General features: G+C 37.6%; 1 protein-coding gene across 3 annotated transcripts; it reads left to right on the top strand.

Moving 5' to 3' along the window:
- The first annotated feature begins 916 nt into the window (after positions 1 to 916).
- camsap3 (calmodulin regulated spectrin-associated protein family, member 3) lies at positions 917 to 23,988 on the top strand. 3 transcript variants are annotated; one of them, XM_017429372.3, is made up of 18 exons: positions 917 to 1,440; positions 8,020 to 8,273; positions 14,437 to 14,577; positions 14,792 to 14,878; positions 15,789 to 15,821; positions 16,583 to 16,721; positions 16,810 to 16,949; positions 17,035 to 17,119; positions 17,225 to 17,267; positions 17,359 to 17,414; positions 17,684 to 17,720; positions 17,803 to 19,903; positions 19,999 to 20,123; positions 20,387 to 20,679; positions 20,789 to 20,882; positions 21,226 to 21,350; positions 21,437 to 21,555; positions 21,647 to 23,988. In XM_017429372.3, the coding sequence occupies exons 1-18, from the start codon at positions 1,308 to 1,310 to the stop codon at positions 21,944 to 21,946; spliced, it is 4,305 nt and encodes a 1,434-aa protein (XP_017284861.1). In that variant the 5' UTR covers positions 917 to 1,307; the 3' UTR covers positions 21,947 to 23,988. The 3 variants fall into 3 exon arrangements, with proteins under 3 accessions (XP_017284861.1, XP_017284859.1, XP_017284860.1); XM_017429370.3 differs by having other exon boundaries at positions 17,648 to 17,720; XM_017429371.3 differs by lacking the exon at positions 15,789 to 15,821 and having other exon boundaries at positions 918 to 1,440; positions 17,648 to 17,720.
- The last annotated feature ends 163 nt before the right edge of the window (positions 23,989 to 24,151 follow it).

The raw sequence follows: 24,151 nt of genomic DNA, 5'->3' as shown, positions 1-24,151 counted from the left end.
ATATAGAGGTCTTACAATATTGAGCATCATATGATGTGGCACTCATGAGATTTCTTTTTTCCAGTGTTGCTGTTTCATAAAACGTGATCTCAAAAGCAAACAGAAACTCACTCCTGTGTCACTAATTAAAAATGAGATGGTCTTTCATTTCCTTTTCATTATCCTTCACAAATTATCATATATTTCTGGTTTATTTCATTTTTATTACATTTTTGTTGAAAACTAACATTCTTGAAGAACAAAGTCTACAAATAAGATCATGGTGTCACATCATCAGATGCTATTTTGAACACTGATAGGCCATTGAGGAATACAATAGAAAATCAAATGTATATCATTTATTTTACAGGCTTTGAGTTTAATATTGTTGAAGAAATGGAAAAACTAACACAAGATAATTGTAACAGTTTAATTAGCAATTAAAAGACTTCTTCTGTAACAAACCTTGATTGCAAAAACATTTTTGAATGAAATTTGTTATTTTGTATTTGCTGCATACTTTAGTCAAAACTGTCGAATCAGATTGCCTAAAATTTATTAAAGTACTATTAGCTCCACTAAAAGTCAGAGATTTAATATATTAAGTTTGCAAATGTATTGTTTTGCTAGTATATATATATATATATATATATATATATATATATATATATTTGTGATTGTGGTAATTTTGTGCATTTCGTTCAAATAGACTGTGACAATAAAGGATTTTACAGTAATAGATAGTTAAACGTTGGCATTTCTACTCACTCCCAGCTGTTCCCCAGGCGTTCATCTATGTACGAGATGCACCTGTAGCAAAACTCACACCACACCTCTACCTGCTGTCTGCGTTCACAGGAAGAGCCCGCCTCCACTGCTCACGCTCGATTCTGATTGGTCGAAGGAATGAAAGAGCGACGTCAGTGTGGCGTACCTGGCAGTCACTCATCGGCCGGACTGAAGTGGAGCTGTGTACAGTGAACTGACAACACAGCAATGCGGACGAGTAGGGGGGGAAACGAGTGGGAATATTCCGGTTTTCTATAATAACCTGGCGGATTGCGGTTTCATTTGGTTGGAAAGTATAACTGAGCGGATTTTTGTTTAATCTCCAGAAGCCAGCGGAAGAAAACTGACATCAACTAGCTTGGGAACGAGACCGGGGCGGATATTTCCTTAGGAAAACCTGAAACCACATCCGTATTCCCAACCCTGCGGTCGTGTGGAATAATGTACAAAACAGAATGATTGTTTGATTTTTTTTATACAGTCTTGTATCCCCCCACCTTTTTTGCCAGCATAGCGTTTCATATTTTTACAGATTCGCTATGGTGGATTCCCCTACCACGAAGAAGACTTTTGTGGTCTCAGACATAAAGCCTTTGGATTTGTATGACTGCACTAAATCAAAAATATGCGCAAGTGTCGGATGGCTGTTAGCGAAGTCCTACGGCAGTTCAGGTAGGTTTTAGTTAAGCCTGGCGAGTTAAATACTATTTATGCTGTCTGTGTAAAGTCATTTAGCCCCTTTGTTGTTCGGCAGTGTTTATATTATGTTAGCAAAAAGCATATGGATGTGTAGAACTGTAGTGTGCTTGTGTAGTTCAGCAATTTTAGCACAAAGAGCCGCATGTGAAAAGAGGACGCTCGCTCTCTTTGCGTTTTTTTTTTAAACCGTGACACATGTCATTTGTTCTCGCTCTATGGCTATGTTTGTCAGAGAAATGATCCTCCTCATGTAGGCCTCCCTTATCAAGCTAACTGAGGTCTAAAATGACAGGCTGCTGGCTACGTTTTAAGACTTAGCTCACAGTGTTTATATTCTCAAGTATGCTTACTCCTCTGTGACAATGACAACCCCCCTCCAGGAAGAATGAACACCGGTTTCCTTTACATGCGTATATCTCCATTGGATATAGTTGGGATAAAATTTATGTACTTTGAGAGAATATTTTTCATACTGCTTTTCTATTTTATCAGGCGTTTCTTTTTGTATCTTTAGTCAGCAGAATTCAAGATTAACAAAACGCCCAGTCTCTGTGATGCAAAACAAAAAAGGCCCAAACTAATTGGGTGTTCCTGCATAAAGCACTCGAGTATAATAGGTATTGGTTTTGGCTTGTCTTTCTTGAGCTCTGTTACCTTTGACCCTGAGGTGTTAACACATTTCCTTGTTTTTGAATACCAACTGTTAAAGATTAGTTATCACAAGGAGACACTTAAACAGGCATCTGTGAGGAAGATTTAATAACATGGCTCTTTCCATTTCTTATTTTTACCACTCTAACAATATGCCATTGTCTTCAAGGTGATTTAGCTTTTACAAAATTTGACTCATTTTGGCCTGGAAAGATAAAGCTGAACTGTGTTTGGCTTAAGCAATATGGCTTTTGTGTTACACAGTCTCAAGCAGGTCCTGGGTTCAAAACTTTGAGTGTCTTTAAACAGCATGTACTTCTAGAATCTTAGCCACACCTTATGGTCAAAGTCATTTGATGCCAGGGATTGGGAATATGACAACAAACACCAGGATACTGTGTAGTTTCTGTGTTAATCGACTCAATGGCCTTGCTGATTCAGTCATGCAAATCAAGGTGACATCATCAAGTCCTTTCCCAGAAATTCATCTCTGGTAGACCAGATAGCCCAGCAGGAGCCAGACTAGGTCGCCTCAGCTCTTCAAGGTCAATTAACCAAACTAGAACATTTTTATGGCTTTGGAATTCAGAATGGACCACATAGTGTTAGTGTCCACACCTCATTTTGTGATAGGCTTGCAGAAATGTTAAAGGTCTTTTTAAGAAGACTGATAATCAGTTTAAAGACTTAAATTGAAACGTCTATGTTTGCATTTTAATGTCTAAAGGTTGGAAACAGGAAATGTTTGTTTTTGATCTCCAGCTACCTATCATTTATGGATAGGCAAAAGACTATAAAAATGTTCTGCTTAAATCTAGTTATCTATGATAGACTTGCGACCTGTCGAAGGTGTACCCCACTTCTCGCATAATGACCGCTAGTGTGGCACCAACTCCTTCACAACCCTACACAGAAAAGCGGATGACTGGATAGCGGGATTTAATCTAGTAATATTATGAAAAGGCTAAACCAACCCATTTCAGCCACAATGTTCCTGTTTCCTTTAGGCTATGAACAGTAGACCCAGTCCTCTTGAATGCATAAGAGACTAATGTGTTGATGATTTTTAATAGCTTAAATACTGTCATGAACATGTGATTCATATATTCTAAATAAAAGGAAAAGTACTAAAGCAGTAATTTATCTTTCTAAAGTTGCTGTGACAAATGGCAGATCATTTGATAGTGATTCAAGTGTGCCATAATACTGGAATGAAACTGAAGATTTACCTGTTTAAGCCAGGGACAGGCCTTCCTCTATAAATTGACAAAAATGTCTTTTTGTCATTTTCTTTTTCAGTTCACACTTTTTCTGTAAGTCCTGTTTTTGTTACACTTTTTGTATTATTTATTTAAACCAACTTTTACTTGTTCTAGGGATGCACTACTTTTTAAACATTTTGTTGTAATGTAAGATCTGGCTAAAGTTCTGTTTGTGCTATTAATCTGCCTCTTCCAATCAGTGTAACTATGATGCGTCAGTAAGAGACAAGGACCCGAGGAGGATGTTAGTGTTCACACAAAAAGTTAAATTCCTTTTACTAGATATGAATCATTTCAAGACAAAGCCCTGGATATAGTTACTGAGTTGTTTAATGTGTTTTAATATATATTATAATAATTATATCTGCATATAAAAGACCTTTCTGTTATGGGCTCTCTGGTGTTGTCCTGTTTGCCTCTAAGGCACCCATAATGTAATCACTTTCAGGCTATAAGACGTTCTGTGTGCACTGGCTCTTTAATGCAATTAAGGCTACTGTGGTGCAGTGAAGCAGTTCCCATGTTAATGTTACAGGATACACAAAGCTGTCAGGGTTGGCATGTTTATGGTAAGTGGACCTGAGAATGCACGTGGAGATGAGACACTTAGTGTGTCATGCTTGGAGTGGACCTTTTCTTTCTAATAGTTTAGTGTGAGACTTGGCCACTGGCTCATTGACAGTCATGTTAATCAGTGTGCACTGTATCCTGAAAAATCTTGAAATCAAGTAAAACTCAATAAAATAAACAAGGACAGTCTCTTCTAATTTCCCAGATTTTTTAATTTGGTTTTGGCAATTCCCTCAGATTCTGTGTTTCTGTGGATGGAGAGATATTAATATTTCACTTCTCAAAACAGGTAGGTTTTGAGGCAATTAAACAATACCTTCTTTGTTTTAAAAATAAGAAGGGGTAATCATATGTGTTTGATCTTTTCCAACACAAGATCAGGCTGTTTAAAAAGCTATTTTCAATATAGGAAAACAAAGAGTGTCCTTATACCTATCATACACAGTATTTTTTTTGTAAACATTTACCAGACATGGCATTTCATCATTTTTGATAAAGTATTCACTTTTGCTTCAGTATGACACATACAATAAAAACTTGATTATTTGGGCATCCTGCTTATTTGCACACTTCTGTGCTCCTATAAATTATTTAATGTGTGCTAGAGTTCCTGAAAGTTTAGAATGGACAGTTGGGTTGTTGAGGGAGCCAATAAATGTAAGCTGGTGATCAGACACCCTTTTTGAAATTTTTGATTGTTACAGCTAAAAGTAAGAACAAGTGGACTGTGGGTGCTTGTCAAACTTTTTACTATTCAACTTTATTTGAATCTTGAGTTCCACTCTGCTTTCTTTGTATAAACTTAATTTGCTTTGACTTATGATCATTGTGATGATCATATCTCAGTCAATGAAAAAGGACTCATGGCTCCTGTTGTGGCTCTTGGTCAAAATTTCATCAGTATATGGCATCCATTTACTTAAAGAACTCACCCACTATGATTTTTGTGGTGCTCAGTTAATAAACGTTGCACACATTTGACTTTTGCCTTCTCACTCAAACCAGTAGATAAGCATAGAATGATAAAGAGGTAGTTGCTCCAGTTCAAGCAAACAGACAAGCAAGTTTTTAATTCAAATTTTTGCTTAGTGGTCTGTTTATATCAACAATATGGTGGCAGCACAATTCTTGTTTGGTCTTTAACACAGCTTCAATTAGTTCTTTCCATGGCTACACACACTCTTTTTGTTGTCATTATTTCTGGAATTTATGGTGTAATATTTTGCTATTTTGGACACTTTTGTATAGAGTTGCAACCTCAAATTTGTACCCATTTTTTAAAAATATGCATTGGACAAAGTCATCGTTCATGGCCCGACTGTTTCATAAGTAAATTATGTTCATATCGATCTCTTTCATCTCACTGAGTTCTGGCATTTGCATCCTGCTTTGCCTTCTTGGGGAGATTTAAAAAATAATAATAAAAATGATCTTCTCTAGCACGTCATTGTGGGAGTTATTTCTTTTTCATATACAATGACTACACAAGGCTGTAACAGTATTTATTTTGTTGTGGTTTTGACACCAAAATAAAAAAAAAAAGACCGAACATGGTGAGACTGAAACTATTCTCAAATGAGGGATATACAGATAAGGAAAAGGGCATTGTCCAACATTGGCTGTTTGTTTTAGTGGCTGATGTTATGTGGATCCATTACATGACTACATAAACATAAAACTGTTTTGTGGCACCTCTTTATTTCAGTCTACAGCTTTAGACGCAAAATGTGTCTTTTTCTGTTTAAGGCACTAGTACTGTATTTCAATTTCATTTATCATTCCCGAATGCCCTTTAAGCAACAAATTTGAGTAGGTTTGCACATAGACACCGGGTTTTGTTTGGGAATGGAAAAACCAGTTCCATAGTGGGTGTGTCAAGTGTGTGTTTTTACAATAATGTTTGCTGTGTTGGTTATATTTACAGAAAGACCAGTTGAAAAAGATTGTTTGCTATCTTTATCTAACCACTAAAAAGGTGATGTTCTTTTTGTTGAGACTGACATAAAGGATTTTATTTGTTTTTTTAGTAGCACCGATTGGCAGGGAGAAGTTTGTCGTGGATTGTGCTATTTTAGGAGTACATTAGAAATAGAAAATGCACTTAGTTTGTTGATTATTATTTAATACCAGTTTTCATGGCCAGGTATTCAATTTATAATTTATTTGAAAAAAGGGCTACTGAGTTTCTACCTATCATTTGTCTATAGTATTGCCCAACTACTCTTATTGTATTTTCTATTCCAGATAGGGAATTATTTATTTTTTTTACTAATAGGGAACTGGAAAAATTTGATTTAATTTTGTCATTGAATACACTTACAGCAACTGAAGGTATTAACAAAGCAAACCCTGATGAAAAGTTTCTCAAATAGACTAAAATATTATAGTAGCTACTTAAAAGTTTTCAAACAGAGAAATGCAACTACTGTGAATGCTAGGATTTACACAACTGAAATGCTACAGGTAAACATTTTGAGTGTATCTGTTGTTTTATTGTCAAACTCAATGTTGTTTCTTTGTGTTTGCAGTATATTAGTTTATTTGTCTTTGTTAGATAAATACATGACTTGTGACAAGATTGTACATCAAGAAGAAATATTACGTCTCTGTGTTCAAACTGCAAATTAGGGAAATATTAGTATTTGAGAATACAATTAGATAATCAGGTTGTCAGTAGGCCTGAGCTTTAAGGGTGGCTGCTGTAGGTTTCTTTACTGTAATAATGCACTTTAAATGTTATATTGAATACTAATAAGCTTAAAACTTACAAATGAGGAATCAGAGAAGGGTGAATTCAAGTCCCAGACTCCTTGTACTACAACTAGCCTTTCTGAAAAATGTGTAAATCAATGTTAAAATAAAAAACTTTTTTTGCTGTATTTTGACTAAAGTGTTTAGTGGATAATTCAAGACCAAACTGTCAGCTTGTGAAAAAGGGCATAAAATCTGTCCTATTAAAAACAAAACAAACAAACAAAAACAACAACAAAACAGTTGTAGAGCATTTATAATAAGCAGATGACAACTTCAGGGCTTATTGTGTCCCACTGCCCTTAATGCTTGCTGTACTTACTGTTAAAATTATGACTGCATGCTGGATAACAAACTCATGTTGTGTAGCCGTATGAAAGGTTGAGGCAAATGAAAACAACAGGCATTTATTTAAGTCTCTCTGGGCATATGACAGGCATAAAATGTTTTGAGTCTGAATTGGAAACAGTATTCTACAGCAGTTATTTATTATGTTGATTTTATTATAAATTTTGTTTTTTGTTACCAGGAAAAAAAAATATATATATATGTTACAGTTTTTCTTGAGTGGGCATTCACATTCATATAAAATGGAATGAATAACACCTGATTTTTATATTTTAGCTATAATTTTTTATCATTTCTTGCATTGTAGATGTTTAGTTAGTCTTTCCTGCATGTTTACCTGCAAAGGCTCTTGGTTTTTCTGTCTCAGCAAAAATCATTTGGCGTCACCTGTTTCAGTATACTTTTGGTCATTATAGTAAACAAAAATCCTTAACATAACTTTGCAACACTTTCATCAGTATACATTAGGCCTCTTTAGTTATAAATGTCTAATCCTTTTTTTTTTTTGCTTGGGACATAAGATTCCTTTCTGACATTTCTTTTGATGTGTGAGCAGGTGTGGTTCCAGAGTAAAATGGTGTACTGCCTCTCTAAAGTGTCTTGAATCTTCCTGGAAGGTGTTTTCCTGTCAAACAGGGTTTTAGATTTGCCTTTCTGTTAACATTACAAGCAGCTTTTCCTTTACCTCCAGACCTCCTGTAGTTGCCATTTCGTAACTCTTCAAACTGAGAAAGTCACTTTGAAAACTCTTGACTTTCTTATGATTTCTTAGAAGTTTCTAATGTAGTGTTTATGTATTTTTTTGTCTTCATTTTTTGAGGACTATGTAGCAGTATAGAAAACCCATTAATATGATTTGCACTGTATTTAGTAGTCATGTCCTTCCATAACAATGACTTTGAGAAAGACACTTTAAAAAAAACTAGTCAATGTAACCATGTATGTTTTTTTTTTTTTCTTTTCTTGATAGAAAATGTCCCTGCAGAGCTGCGTAATCCCTTCTACTGTGACCAGTATGAACAGGAGCACCTTAAACCTCCAGTCACACGCCTTCTGCAGTCCTCAGAGCTATACTGTCGCACCTACAGCATATTATTTGAAGCCGAGGAACAGCCCAAAGACAATGCCGTCCTGCTTCAACTCCTCACTCAGAAAGGCATAGTCGCCAAAGACCAGGAGGCAACAGTGACTGATGCAGACCTTCGACATAAACCCATCAAAATGGTAATTTCTGATTAAAACCAGTCTCCAGTCCAGTCCATCTGTATTTAAGCATTTTTCATAAAACATGCACCATAATTTTTTTTTTAGATAAAAACAGTACATACAATAAAAGCCTCTGAATTTACATCATAGCACATATTCAATCAAGCACGTTTTTACAAATATAATGTACAGTATATTCATATTTACAACTGCATCACCTCTTCACCTGCCCTGTTGCTCTCCAACTCATACGTGTTGCCATGATGTAATTGGACTAAGAACTTTTTTATTAAATTTTTAAAATAGTAGCAAAGAATAGCTAGTCATTTCCTGGGTAGTGGCCACTTGGAGCAATGCTTTGTTTATCTAGATTTTTAGTTTAGGTTTATCCACTGGCACCAGATTCTCTGATATCCAGGAGGCTGTATAAACAGGGGCATGTTTATGCTTTGATTCCAGGGATTAAAGGACATCAAAACGACCCCTACTCATTCAGCCTTTCTCCCAACCCCCCAACCTTTTCCCAACTGATCTCAGAGTTTGAGTGGTTCCAGCTGCAAGGACAAGGGCATGACTACTTTACTTTCAGGGTGTGAGAGGGAGAGAGAGTCTATTTACAATAGATGATCTGGAGCAAAACAATAGCTAAACAGTTCTAGTGAAACTTTAGAGGCTGTGTCGAGTGAATACACCTAGCTGGCTCAGTGAGTTAAATCAAGATAAACAGGTTTGTCTTCTTAGCCCTTCACAGAAGGTTCTGTATGTTTCCGTATTTCTTCCAACACAATATAGTTCCAATAAAGTTGTCTCCAAATATGGAACTATACGATGATTGTATTTTACATTTGATGGTATATGTTTATATTTTTCCTGTTATGGTACAATGTACTCCAGCTTAAATTTGAAGTATTGCTGTATTTTACACAGATCACAGAGAGGCATAAAACTGCAGCGTTTAAGATACCCAGATCCATCCACATATAACTGTAGCTGTAACTATAGGCTGTTTTTTGAAAGATATGGCCTCCTCCAAGATTTGTTGAGAGTAGTGTTGTTAGGTGAACACTCTTTACTCCACTGCAGCTTTTTGCAAAAGCACTGCAGCCAGTATTGTAGTACCGCTGAAACAGTACTGTGATAATGTTCGAAATCTTGAGCCGGAAAATGTGGATAGTTGTTTCTTTTGTTTAGGTAAAATAATTCAGGAAGATAAGTAATGAAACCAGTTACTGTTAACAGGAATTCTTTTTCTGGAATTTTACAGGAATTTTTCCTTAACCTGTATTTTTCATTTTTTTGCTGTTTATTTGTATGTGTTTTTAATCATTTTAGTGTCAATTTAATCACAAGACAACCTCATTTTTAGCCTAAATCTATCCAAAGCATGCCACATTCACCCTCTGTGTAGTGTTAGATACTTTTTGTGAGAAATGAAAAGTATTTTGCAATTGCATATGACTACATAGCACTTTGCAGTGTGTTTCTTATGTCTAATCACACACACAGATTCACTTTTTGATTTGCATTTTCTCCATCTCACACACGCACAGTTTCTTTTCATCGCTATAAATCTTTGACTTTTATTGAGTTCCCAAAACATGATAGAGGTTCTGTTTCATACTTGGGCACCACATATCAGTAAATACTAAAATGTTTTTCATAAAGGCAATACAAGGGGATTAAATGATTAATAGTTTTTTGATGTCAAAACTTATCATGGTTGTTTCTGCACCATCATTGAAAGCTGAATGACCCAGGTATCTGTCATACATGATGTCTGTGTAATCCCTTTTGTACATGAATTTCTTTTCCCAAACTGTCTTAGAGTTGGATTGTGTTTTGAAGTTCAAACCGTGGCGCATTTAAATCAACTTTAAATCCTAATTATTAAACTCTTATTTGGCTGTTGCAGTCAGTGCTGCATTTGCTATTTGTTGCTTCTAGTTATGATCCTTCCAGTCATCGGCAGCTCTTGGAGATTGTCTGCCAGTGACTGGCATTGCAGCTTGTGTGGCAAGCAAAGAAAGTGGGTCATGCTGCAGCATTACAAGGATGGAGCATCAGCCTGGGTCCTAGCCAGTAAAAGAGCTTTGTAGCAGCAGCAATCTGCTACAGGACTGTTGTTTATTAAAGATTCACATTTTTGAAGCTCAGAGGATAACATTATAGTGCATGCTTTTTACAGACAGGTAGGACACTGCCACCATGTGATCTGCTCTGCCATGTTTGAGTATTTTCTTTGTGAAGCACAAACCTTACACCATTGCTGCTGTTTCCTAAATATTGCAAAATTGGGTTGAAGTTTAAATCCAGACACATCAGATCACTATAACTCTTAAAAATGCTGGTGATGCATCAAGTTGGCTCTGCTCTATGCATTTACATTTGTGTGATTCAATAATGATCTTTTATTAGAAAACTACAAAGTTTTGCAATGATCAAATGAGAACAAAAGGAGAGACATAATTGTCCTTATACATAAAAAAATCTGTTACACTGTTGTTGTTGGCCACAGCTTTTATAATTTCCTCAGTTTGCAAATTTCTGGAGGAAAATCAGTTGTCTATGTCGAGTTCAATTTCCCTATCATTGGTTTAAATTAGCTTTGGTAAAACTATTGAATTAATTTCCTTTGTAAAAGAACAACAGATGTGTTTATTTTGTTGTAATCATAGTTTTATTTGCTGAGGTTGTTGATTTTGTGTCTTACTAATATCTGTCCTTGTGGATGAGGCCCAGCCCCCATCACTCCTCAGATTGAGGGTAAAGAACTTTGAAGATTAGGCATAATCTAGTACCCAGACTGAACGTCATCTTTCATGATTAACTGACATGCCAAAGAAGACAAGCAACTTATCCTGCACCCCAACATGTCACAAGTTAAATCCATGGTTACAGGACTTTTCTCACAAATAATGAAAATAATCAGTTATTGTGTAGACTTTATTTACTTACTCTTTCTAAATGGCAGTGAGCTGGTAAAATTCTGGTGTGTGTGCTTTAAAATAGCTTGGTACCAGTTTGGAATCATATGTGACTTGTTATTTACCAACATTTCTGTTTAGTCAGCTTAGCTTGCCATGCCAACTTATTTGTTCAAGTTTTTGTTAAAACAGCCAAGGATGGGTGGTTGAAACAAAAGGTGCAAGTGTCACACCTCGAACTGGTTGTGGAAAAAGAAGCTAGTGATTTCACTAAAGATAGGGTTAAATATTGCTCTCTGCTGTGACAAGAGTAGGTTATAATATAGCTAACCTTTCTGGTCTCTATTGTTTGTTTTTTTTAAATGGCAGTGACACTTTGTCTTAAACTGTATTGCTGTGTTGGCAGGTTTCTGGGAAAGTGAACACCATTCAATAACTTATCTGAAGTGGCTGACTATCAGAAACACTAACCATCTTGCATCATTATTTTTGCTCTAGGCCTTTGCTAATTGGAATATATTTACTCACGATAATTGGAATGTATTGTGAACAAATTCAGTGTAAATCAATCTGTGCTGTTTTTTCTTGTTTTAAACATACAGTTCATGTACATATAAGTATTAACCTCCTTTTCAAAATCCCTTTCTGGGCCCCAGGCCTGCTTGATCCCCCTGTTTATCTACCCATCAACAGGCACAAGGCTGGGTAGGGGGATGGGGTTAAATCATATTTCAAACATAATCAGATTTTACCCTCATCATAATCTTTTGTAATGATCAACAAGATGCCTTTGCTTACTTTTGAAATTGAAATGCTGATGTAATTATTCAAGCAGCTTTCCAGCAAAAGATCATGAACATTTAATTTTCAAGGGGTCAATTGATGAAATGTTAATTTTCAGCGCTGGATGTTTCTGAGCTGAGGACCAGGGCTAAGTCAGAAGCACAGATCAGTGCTGCAGTCAGGCTTGTTCTGAGGTGCATTGTGGGTCAGCTGGTTGGTTGTTATGGTGATCTGGCAGGCTCAGAGCTGTGTGTTCGAGTGGCTCCTCTCTGTACTCTCATTAGGGAGCCTTGTGATTTAGCTTAGCAAGCTCCCCTGGGTCTGCAGTGGGAAATCTACTGGTGACTACGCCTCCTTTCCTTATTATTTTGCCTGTTTTTTTGTTTTTGTTTTTGTTTTTTTTTAATCACCCTGTACTCAACAATATGACAGCACAGGAGTTATCTACACTTTTTTAGGTCTACCATACTTTTAATCTGTCATCCCATTTCTTGACAAACAGCTAAAGAAGTTACAACATTTTAACTGAATGCTAAAAGGTGTGTGTGTGTATGTATATATGTATGTATGTATATGTGTGTTTAAGTAGGATACTACATAACATACCACAATTATTGTCAAATCATTGGCTGATGGGCAGTCTGTTTACATCCAATCTTTTTGTATAACAGTAGCAGCATATAATAGAATAAATGCTATTTTTCAAGTTCCTTAATTTTTATTCTTGAATCAGGCCATTTGTTCCACCCTTTGAACATACATTTCCTCAGGAAAGGCAAGTCACAACTCACAGAGAAGCAAGTAGCAGTCTTTAATTTCTCAGTAGTAGTTGAAGGGCAAGCCAGTTAGAGTCGCACTATTTGCAGTGAACGACTTTAGAACATCTAGAGAGTTTTCCCTAGTAGTATTTGACAAGCTTTTGCTGGCATAGCCTACCCTGTTTATCTCCGCCCTGGGTCTGCCCAAGTCAGCACTTTACAGCAGGGTTCAGTAGGCAGACATGCATGCAGAGCTCGTGCACACAGCTAAACTACCACCAGTCCCCATCAACAAAGACGTTGGAATCAGTCTGTCTGGCATCTAAGTTGGAATTTCCAAGTAGTTAAAGGGACCAAGTTTTGATTTTCATAGATTAAACTTAGAACTATACAGTAGAGACTGAATGAGTGGCCCCTTTGGAAGAATGTGTTTGTGACCTGCCTGACTCCATCTTGGTCAAAATTAATTATTATGCAAGGCTTTTGCTGCTGTTACCCAGTAGTAAGAAAAATGACCGCACAACTGCTGTTTATTGGCTACTAAAAAGTAAAAACTGAAAGAGATAAAGAAAACGCAAAGAGATGCATTAAAAATAAGTGGAAAATGACAAAGAAATTTGAGGTTTGTTTTATTTTTTTAAGAAAAACCTTGCTTGTAAATAATTTTCTCTTGCAGGATTTTTTTTAGTTAACTTCACTTCTTAGATGATATCTAAAACTAGAAAAATCTTTATGTATTTTCAAAGTTTTGTAAACTTCAAAACCAATTGAATTTTTGAAGAAACAGGAGAAGTCAGTAATGTTGAAACGGCAAATAGAAATTGCTAAACATTTTAGTCTATGAATACACAAAGTTAATGCATTAAAATAGGTATAATATTTAAATAGACTGTTAATAAAAGATTAGACACATGAATCACAACTGGTTTTAGCCTCATGGCACAAACAGAGCACAACTTGTAAGAAGCTAACAGGTTTAAAGAATTAAAGTGTTCACTTTAACTGAGCTGATAATGTTGGTGGCACATATTAATAGGCTCTGGCTGATGTAATTGTCACCTAGACTTCTAATTGATCTGGTGTCAAATGAAAGTCTTTTTTTTATTCATGTTGTAAAATCTTTAACTTTAGACCTATTTATGTTTGTTGTGTTCTCTGGAAAGATACATTTACTCACAAACACCTTGATTTCTTATAGTTTTTTAAGTTATGTATTCTGGCGATTTAGGTAAGGTTTCACATTATTCAGTATCTTGTATCTGTTCTTCACACATTTCTAAATGACTCATGCATAGAAAGGAAAATATTTAGCTAAATAGAAGGTGCAAATGAAGGGAAAATAGCTCAGGAATTACAGTTCCAGGATATTTGTGTTACATTATCTGTTATATTACAGATCTGCTGGCTATTTAATGATTTAATGAGTGTACAAACACAGGTCCAAAGTTCACTTACATCTACTGATGTCTGTTTTGCTGGCTGGGAAGTCCTGTTAGAGCTTCTCCTGACTTACAGCTGTCTTGTAGTGACCTCTAGAGGATACCAGTTGGTGAAGACTGGCACAGCTGCACCAGACAGCAATATTATCTGCAGTAAACAGAACTCTGTTACAACAACAATTAAAGTGTCAAACAAATTTATATAAGTTTAAATGATTAATTATAGCCTGGGCTCTGGCCTTAAGTTCCTCTTTTTTCTGCCTTGTGATTGGTGCAGAGTGCTCATCTGGCACTGATAGATGCCTTGATGACCGTAGGAGCCATGGAGACAGTGACTGCGGTGAAAATGTGTGATTCTGCTGAGCTACTGGGTGGAGCTGCCAGATGGGAGGATGCTGTACTTCATTGGGTTAATGTGGTAAGAACCAGTTCAGAGAGAAGAAACTTGTTTTAAACACACGTTGTTGTTATTTGTCAGGAATGACTCATTGTTTAGACATGTCATCAGGTCTGTGCTGCAGATGACCTAGCATCTATTTAGTGTCACAAATTGAGACACTATATTGATAACATTGTACATTTTAACACATAGTATAACCCATCCATCTTTTCTCATTGTATTATGCCCTCAGTTAAACCAGAAGCTGAGAGAGCGAACTGAAGGGGCCCAAAATGACTCATCTCGGGAAGTTACAGAGCCCCAACCTGTTGAGCCGTCTGTAAGTATTGCATACGCTTAAGACAGTATTACTCACCAGGGCTTTATCTTAATGAAACAATACACAAATGTAAAAGTAAGGCAAATCTGCTGGCACAAACAGTAGTAGGTGTGACAAGAATTTTTTTGTTGTTTTGGTGACTACGCTGTTGCAAAACATGTGGCTTCAGATGTAGCTACATATAATATTCTAGCAGTAGCTGCAGGGGGAGTAAGAGGAGACTAAGGCTAAATACAGACTCATCAGGTGGAGTCAAGGTGAGCTCTACTGATGGCTAACAGAATTGAGGGAGGGTGACAGAGAGAAAAACTGTTCAATCTTGTTAAGGTCTGTTAATTAGATGTTTCTTTTTTTTTGCATACCTGAAGAGATTGGTTTGTTTTAAAGGTTACATACTCAAGTTACTGTAGAAATATCTATATTCAACTAATTGGGTATAAAATTTAGAATAGTACTGCTTTTTGATTCATTCTCCAGCATTTGTCATAGTCCTACCTTTAATGTATATTTTTGCTGTATAAAGCTTGGTCCAAAATGGAGCTATTTGCATATTTGTTTTGCCCTTGTAGGTCTTTGCCACTGGATAGTGAAAGAAAAACAATAAGGAAGAAATATACAGTAAATCTTTAATATGAAGCACAATGATCTCATATTTTTGGTTGACTGCATTCACAGACCTTTGACTCTATAGTCCGTAGAAGTAAGAGTTGACACTTTAAAACATAAGATAGGCCCAGCAAAAGATGGCTGAATCAAATTCTCTCTCTATTTCAAGAGAGTGCTGTCATCATAACCTTCTCCAGTTTGTCTTGTTCTTCCACTGTGTGCTTAATATCTGTCCCTGTGCTCCTGTTCTCCATTTCCCTCTTTTTTTTCTATTTTCTGTGATTTCCTCCTCCTACTCTGACAGTGTCCTACTCGCTGGTACTGGAAACTTGTTCCTGTAAGTTCCCTCCTTTCCTCTGCCTCCTCTCCCTATCCCTCCATCCCTCCAATGTCTTCATCAAATTTCTCAGCCAAAATATGATCAGGTCTGTTTTTATTTTGATTCCCCATGTCCTGGTTTGAGACTGCATTGTTTATCAAATCCTTGTCTGCATCGAATGACATCTGAGTGAACAGAATTATAATTAACAGAGTTGCAGGACAGGGCAAAGGCATTGCTGTGGAAACATGAGTGGTGCATGACTCACAGTTAAATAGGCAGGACTTCAAAATGCCATGCACAACTGGTTTCTTTTGTTTGTTTGGGAAAGCTGTATTTTTATGGAGATTAACAGAGACATGCTTTTACAGAACTGCTCCCTGCTGGAAGTAGGCTGTTAGCATGATGCAATTTTACCTGAAACGTTTTCTTTCTATCTGGGAAATCTCTTTTTTTCCCTCCCATCCTCTCGAGATCCTCAGTTGACCCACTTTCTCCTATATTAACTAATTTTACTCATCATTCCAATCCTTTCCCTTGCATCCGCCATTAGCCCATCCATATTCACTCTTAAATGTTCTCGGCATGAGTTTTTATTTGTCATTTATGTTGTAATTCTTAACATTTTATGTATTACAGTGTGGAAAAATTTAGGAGTACTTGCCTATTTTGTAAAAGCTTGACTTTGTTGATTAACGTTAACTCTGACTCATACATCAAATTGATGTTAGGTTTTATTATGGTCATGGTGCTAAATTTGTTTGTTTTTCATTTTGAAGCTCCGCTACAGAAAAGATAAATTTCAGTCCAAAGTGAAGCCCATTTTTCCTGTTGTGAATGAAGTGAAGGATCTATCCAGTGGTTGTGCTGTTGCTGCAGCCATACACTATTATTGCCCAGGGCTAATAAGACTTGAAGGTACTAACAAACATTTTTATTGTCATAAGAATGGCTTCTCAGTGCAGGAGTTGTCTGTAAGTTTAACACTTTTATTCTCTTCTGTAAGATGTTTGTATGAAGGACACCATGTCTGTAACAGACAACCTGTACAACCTGCAATTCATCCGTGATTTCTGTGACAGTTGCCTGAAGGGTTGCTGTCACTTAACACTCGAAGACATGCTATACACACCACAGGAGCTTCAGGTACTTCCTCAATTTCAATTATTAATTAACTTAATGAATGGACTTAATTATGGGAAAGATAACTAATTTATCATAAATCTTTTAGCTTAATTTTCTGAGCTTCCTGTCAGAGCTGCTTTGGTGGTTTGAAGTACAAAGACCAGAATTTGTTCAGCCAATAGACACTTTAGGTAAGTGTCACCCATTTGTGGTCCATTGCAAATTGCGTGTGCCATTACCTTTTAAGATGACATTGGGTGTTTGTTTCTGCCTAAATGTTTTTTCTTCTTTTACAGATGGATCCACAACAGAAATACCAACTAGTCTGAGTGGTAGCAGGTACTTTCTGAATAAGATTTTGCTGTAAAGTTGCTGTTGTTGTATTATTGAGCATTTGTTTTACCTAAATGAATATTTATCCACTTTATAGTACTTCCCCTTCAATATTCAAGAAGCCTTTCCTTCCAATTTCCTCCCCTGCATCAGGTAAAAAAACAAACACTTTGTCATGTAGCAAAATATTTTATAGTCTGATTCATCTTTTCCCTTAATCTTTGTTTTCAAGTTATTTTGTGCCATTTTAATTTTATTTTGTTTATTTGTTTTTTCGATCTTGAAAATGTTTTATAATTTATATACCATTGGTGTTTAGTTGTGTTATGCATCCCTGTGTGTGGTTTGCATGCCTTTACATGTCTGTGTCGTCCCATTACACTCAGGATCTTTGACTCAGTCTACCTCAATGTCTCATATAGAGGGAGTTGGAAATACATGGAGCAAGAAACCACTTAGGTAGGTCCTACACATTCAGTAAATAAACTATGTTACATGAACAAAGTTTATTGCACTTAATCTTGCTTTGTTTTCTTTGTAGCCGACCCTTGTCAGCGGTATCCTTCAGCATTCCTTTTGGCCTGGATAGTGACGTGGACATAGTGATGGGCAACCCTGTTATAACTCGCTCTGTGAGCTCAGATCATCTCAATCCAGCAAGCCAAAATATGACCCAGGTACCTTACACTCCTGCCGAGGACCTCAGCCATTTGCTTGGTAAATCCCCTGGACCCAACGGTCCACAAAGAGCATCGTGGGCCACACAGACCCCCAGTATTCCGAGACTAGAAGAAGAGAATGGCCTTGGAACAAGTGAAACAGGAGAGCTGCCCACCATAGAGGAGGCTCTCCAAATTATTCACAATGAGGACAAGATGGAGCCTCGCTTACACCCTGATGGTGCTCCTGATGGCTTCTACCTCCACTCTCCTGATGAACCTTCTAGTTCTAGATATGACAGCAGCTTGGCACCCATCAGCTGCTCTGCTCCAACACACTCAGGAATGATGTACCAGCCCAAAGGAGAGTCAAGGGAGCCAGCTCGCAGCAGAAACACCTCAGGATGTTCACGGGATGACGATTCAGTTTTGAGAGATGGTAGTGTGGATTCAGATGCCTTAGAAGACCTGCCAAAGGCCCAGTCTACTCCAAATACACCAGCTGCAGGTTTATACTCTGCTCATAGCCATAGTAAGGAGGTGAATGACAGTGGAGTGAAAATGACAAGCTTTGCAGAACGTAAAAAGAGACAGAACATGGACTCTCCTAAAGCCAGCAACCCAACTTCTCCTCAGATGATTACATGGACACAAAAGTCTGAAGAAAGCCCAAGCAAAAGCCCACAACTCAAAAATGAAATGTCTGAGCTGGGGACTCGGCTTGATGAAAAACGCAAAGCCATAGAAGCCCAAAAGAAACGCATTGAGGCCATTTTTGCAAAGCATCGCCAAAGACTGGGAAAGAGTGCCTTTTTGCAGTTAAAAAAAGAGCAGAATGAAGATGATGAGGAAAAAGTAGGTGGTCAAGTCGATGCCTCTTCTACAGAAGAGGCTCTCTCACAACTGAATCTGGGGGAAAGGCTTGCTCAAATGGAGGAAGACGAGCAGAAGGAACAAGATAAACAGCGCCCCTCTGTAGATGGTGAAAATAATGTTAAAAGAGGACTTACGCCTGAGGTCAATCAGACTAAAGCAAAAGTACCAGGGGAGAAAAGTTCTGGGACACCTGGTGAGAAAACGGTTGCTCCTTTAGGAGATTATAATAACGCTGTGTCCAAGTTAACTGCAGCTCTTTCCTCCCTGCAAAGTGACATGCAGCGGCTGACTGCACAGCAGAATCAACTTATCAAGAAGAAATCTGAAACATCCAGCAACAAATCCTGGGTTATTCCAGCCAGCCCTAAAACCTCCACTCCAGCTCCTCCTCCTGCACGCCTGCCACGAGAACCCACTCGAGGTTTAAACTCAACCTCCTCTTCATCACCATCTCATAAAGTCTCAAACCTTTCTGCTCCTCCAAAATCTCCTCATGTTAACAGAAGGGCTCAGTCTGTACCCCCTAAAAGCCCAAAACACAGTCGTCAAATGGACATTAGGGTCCCAACCCTGTCCAGGGTTCTCACTCCGCCTCAAAATGTTGACCGCATTCCCCATCTTCGTCGAGTAAATCCCTCTCAGGCTCAGGTCCAGACCTCACTGTCCTTCTCTATAGGTGACTCTGATAACCTGGATGAGCTGCGCTCCTCTGGACCAACTCCTGTTCCCACGCCATCACTGACACCCATACAGACTCCTACTCCACCTCCTCTTCCTGCAGGAGATGACGCCCAGTCAGAAGTAGGCTCCATTGACGGACAAAGTATATTCAGCATGGACCTTGAGGCTGGGGCCTCACATAGCCCTTTGAAGAAGGAAGGACTTGCAAGTGGAGGCTGCAGCTCTGGTGCCCCTTCAGAGTGCTCTTTTGAAAGTGAAGCCCCTGCAGGAATACTGAATGGCAAACGCAGTAGTTTGATAGAAATCTCACTGTCTTCCTTGCGAGGTGAGGCCGAAGAAGATGATCAAGTGCCTGATGCTTTCTCTGATTCAATGAGTGACAAAACAGAGCCAGAATCAAAAGCAGGAGTTGGGTTCTTTTTCAAGGTTGGCAGCTAAATCTAAGTATTTCAATATGTTTAATTTCAAAATAAAGGTTTTGAGGGTGCATTTATGACTTTTTTGTTTGTTTGTTTCTACAGGATGACAAGCATCGACCAGAAGATGAGATGGCCCAGCGAAGAGCAGCTTTACTTGAGAATCAGCAGAAAAGAGCAGAAGAGATGAAGAAACGCAAAATCGAGCAGGAGAAAGAAAAAGAATCAAAGTAACTTTTGATTATTCAGATATCTATATTCATAACCAAATTAAGAGAGCCATAGCAAAAAATGCATTTCAGTTAATTTGATCCAATTTGTTTGGTATGAACATATTAAAAATATTTTGCTGCATTTAAGTGAAAAAGATTTAATAGCGTACTGTTAAATAATTCAATAACTTATTCCTTTTAATCTTTCAAGATGCACATGATTTTGTTATGCAAATTTCTTACATTCGGAAGTTCAACAACATATCTTTTTGTACATTCAGCAAGCCTCAGTGGATGATTATTGAAGGCTGGGGTAATAAGAGTGAAGACACACCTCAGACCTCAGTCACCCCTCCAGCATCACACACCCCATCAGCAGAAGGGACTCCTCAACGCAGAGGAGACTTCACTAAGCAGGAATATGAGAGGAGACAGCAGCTAAAAATAATGGAAGACTTGGACAAGGTGCTGAAGCAGAAACCGACCACAGTCCGTGGTGTGAAGAAACAGAGGCCCAAGACTGTGTTCAGAGATGACTCTGTCTTGTCTAATAGTCCTGCCAAGGGTTTCATTGGTAAAATATTCTGACATTTATCATCAGAATGGTGCAAGTTTTTTCACCTTTTCATTAGACTTGTGTGGTTTTTTATTATAAAGTCTTCTTTCAATTGTTTTCTGTGCAGGTCCTAGGTTAAACAAGAAGTACTCTCACTCATCGATGAACCTTTCCTCAGTGGCTAATGACTCTGGAGGTCTGAGTGTCAGAAAATCTCCCAGGTAACCTGCATAGTGATGATGGTTACATTTATCTAAAAGAGGGTTTGGAAAGTTGATGGTACATAATTTAGCCTTAAACACCACAAACATTAAGTGTCAAAGTAAATATCCTTGTATTAAATTTTGTCATTTTGTAGAAATGGGTAATTTCAACATCTTGATGTCATTAACTTAATGAAACTTAAGTGGAATAAAATAATATGTTGGTATTCAGTGTGCATTTTTGTTTATCTCTAATTATAGCTGCTTTGGAAATTGTTTTTATTTTATACAGGTACACAGGTGCATGTGAGATTTAATTTCTAACTTACTTTAGTGACTGAACTCTTTCTACTTTTTCTAGCCGTTCACGCTCTCCATCCCGGTCACGGCTAATGTCACCAGGACGAAGAAGTGCTCAGAATGGAGAAAAGGATTGGGAAAATGGTTCTACAATTTCCTCTCCATCCTCCATCCCAGAATACACAGGTCAGTGATAAGTTACATTCTAACATACTGTTAAATTAAAATGTGTAAGTATTGGTTCTTCCATGTGTCAACATTGTGTCTTGCAGGACCAAAGCTATACAAAGAGCCAAGCTTTAAGTCCAACAAGTTTATCATCCACAATGCCATCACTCGCTGCTGCCTGGCTGGAAAGGTCAATGAACCACAGAAAAACAAGGTTGTCGAGGTAAACCACTTTGCCGCTTTACAGTTCAATTAAGAAGTTCTCACCACCATGGCCATAAAGCTCACTTTTTCTTTCTTTTTTTTTTTTCCAGGAAATGGAAAACAGCACAGCCAATCACTTCCTCATCCTTTTCAGAGATTCCAGTTGCCAATTCAGAGCAGTTTACACCATGAACCCTGAAACTGAGGAGATGGTACGGCTCACTGGTATCGGGCCTCGAGTCATTACACTTGAGATGATTGAGTCAATTTACAAGTACAGCTCTGACCGCAAGCAGTTTACTGCCATCCCGTCCAAAACCATGTCCATGAGTGTTGACGCCTTCACCATCCCTGGACACTTTTGGCAGAAACGCCCTGGAACTCCCAAAAAACTTGGCACCCCCAAATGAAGACTTACCCAAGATGGGTTAAAGATGCTACAATTCAGGAAATCAACTCCCAACTTGACTTTTTTATTATTATTATTATGTAGTTTGGCCTGTGTGGCACTTGAGATTGTTCAGGTAGACTAGCAGCAGACAGCATAACTGATCATCTTGGTCTATGAGAAGATCTCAGTCAACTGAACATGCTAAAAGAGTGGGTCAGTCGCTCCTTCAATCAGCCAATGTATTTACAATAACATTATCTTCAGAGCTTTTGACAGGCTCTGCATGATTTACTCAGATTGCAAAATATAATGTAGCTGGTTCAATTAGGTAAAAGAATTCCTTTTCCCTTGCCTCCTCATGCCTTGCCTTACCCTGCCATGCCTGAGTCATTTTTGCGACTTTTAGGTAAGAAAAAGTGGGGACAACCACACTGCCTTTGCCCACAAAACAGTATTTTGGGCATTAGTAGTTCACCTCTCAGCTCTACTTGCTTTTCCTTTGGCTGCCTTTTCTTCTTCCAGGGCTCACTTCTTCAGTCTACTGAGACAGGTGGCTCAGATCTCAGTTCAGGAGATCTCTGCTGGCAGATGACACCGCTCTAATATGAATGTAGGGAACACACTAACCACTCATTCGGTTCAGGGGTATTTTCACTGAAGAGTCAAGTCTAGAGAATACCATAATTGCTGGTCCCTTTATGGGCTACACCTGTGGAGGGTACTTTGGTTGCCAGTGGAAGTGTGCACCCAGAAACTGCTTGTGCCCCATAGTTTGTGCACTCCCCCTCACCTCTTCTTCAAATGTAGACATCTGGATGATTTTTTTATACTTTCTTTGACATGTTTTTGCCAGATAAAGTGACTGAGTCTTTGGGAGCTGAAAGAAGAATGACAATTCCTGTGTTTATTTTCCTTTTCATGCTTTCTCATTGAAATGTTAATATGAGCTTGTTTTTTTTTTTTTTTTTTTTTGGGGGGGGGCATGAAGGAGGGCTTTAACATGTTCATCTCTACTTGGATACAGCTCTTTGAGAAAATGATAATCAATGCTGGTTTAATATATACTGAATGCTGATTTCTTTGACTTTTTTGACAATGATTTGTAAAAAAATAGGTTGACTTTTGTAAGCTACAAATAAGCTAGGCTGCTGCTTAAGCATTAGTGAGATGTGTGTTTGAGATGAGAATGAATGAATATAAATTGTTTAAAAGCTGAAAAACTGATTGATTTAGGATGAATAAATTCATGAAGTCACAGAGTCTGTTTCCTAATGTGTTTTTCCCTGTTTATATGTCCTGCCATGTAAACAGTAGGTTTCTTAATGAAGGATCATTCTGGACTGTAACAGCCCTCATCTACCCTATAGTCCCTTGAGACTCCTTCGTGTGCAACTGGAGGAATGTAAAAGGCCAAATGTTTTTTTTGTTGTTGTTGTTTGATTTTTCTAGTGTTCATGCTTGTAGGGAAAAAAACTGACCCTACTTTCATGTGGTAAGTCAATATAGTGAGAAAATCTGAGTCATTTTTCCATTGCTCTTTCTTTAGTCTTTAGGACTACTACAGTTGCCACAACACAACTATCATCTTTTAAAGTTACTTACTGCATCCAGGAAATGTGGTGCTTTCAAGGTGATTTCCATAGAAAATATGTTAAAAAGATTAATGAGAAATAAATATTTGGACAATTGCTTAGAGGTTCTTATGGAGGGAGTTTATGTGGAATAAGTGGATGTTTATTTTGGTATTTGTAAAGGTTAGTATGTGGTAGTAAACACCATACTTTGATTTGTGCAATTCTTCCTAGAAAATCCCCATATAACCCAGAAATGTATTTATTTGTGCTTGAATTGTGACAGATTTGTTGTTTTAGTTTCAGATGTTTGGTTTTCCTTTTTTTTTCCTTAAGGTTATATGTCAAACTGTCATTTCATAGATGTCATTATGTTTTTGTTTCTCCTTTGTTTTCCAATCTGTGCCAGCACATTATGTATGTTCATTTCATCACATGATTTTCCTTGGCAACTGGTCCAGAAAAATAAAATGTTTCTTTTTAAATCATCCACATCTGTTCTTCATAACCATTTTTTGTTTTCACCATATGCATTTCTTATGTTAGAATTTTAAGTGGGTGTGATTTGTGTGGGTAATTTTGTTTCTGCAGACAAATCATCTGAAGAGATCCTCTTGTAGAGACAATACATGCCTAAGTAAGTTTTATTTTTT

This window comes from Kryptolebias marmoratus, linkage group LG12 (assembly GCF_001649575.2).
Source record: "Kryptolebias marmoratus isolate JLee-2015 linkage group LG12, ASM164957v2, whole genome shotgun sequence".
Classification (NCBI taxonomy): domain Eukaryota; kingdom Metazoa; phylum Chordata; class Actinopteri; order Cyprinodontiformes; family Rivulidae; genus Kryptolebias; species Kryptolebias marmoratus.
This window is presented reverse-complemented; position numbering and strand designations above follow the sequence as displayed.

Coding starts and splice junctions, on each gene's coding strand:
- camsap3 (XM_017429370.3), top strand. CDS start 1,308: ATGGTGGATTCCCCTACCACGAAGAAGACTTTTGTGGTCTCAGACATA. Junction 17,268..17,358: donor ACTAGTCTGAGTGGTAGCAG/GTACTTTCTGAA, acceptor TCCACTTTATAG/TACTTCCCCTTCAATATTCA. Junction 17,415..17,647: donor AATTTCCTCCCCTGCATCAG/GTAAAAAAACAA, acceptor CATTACACTCAG/GATCTTTGACTCAGTCTACC.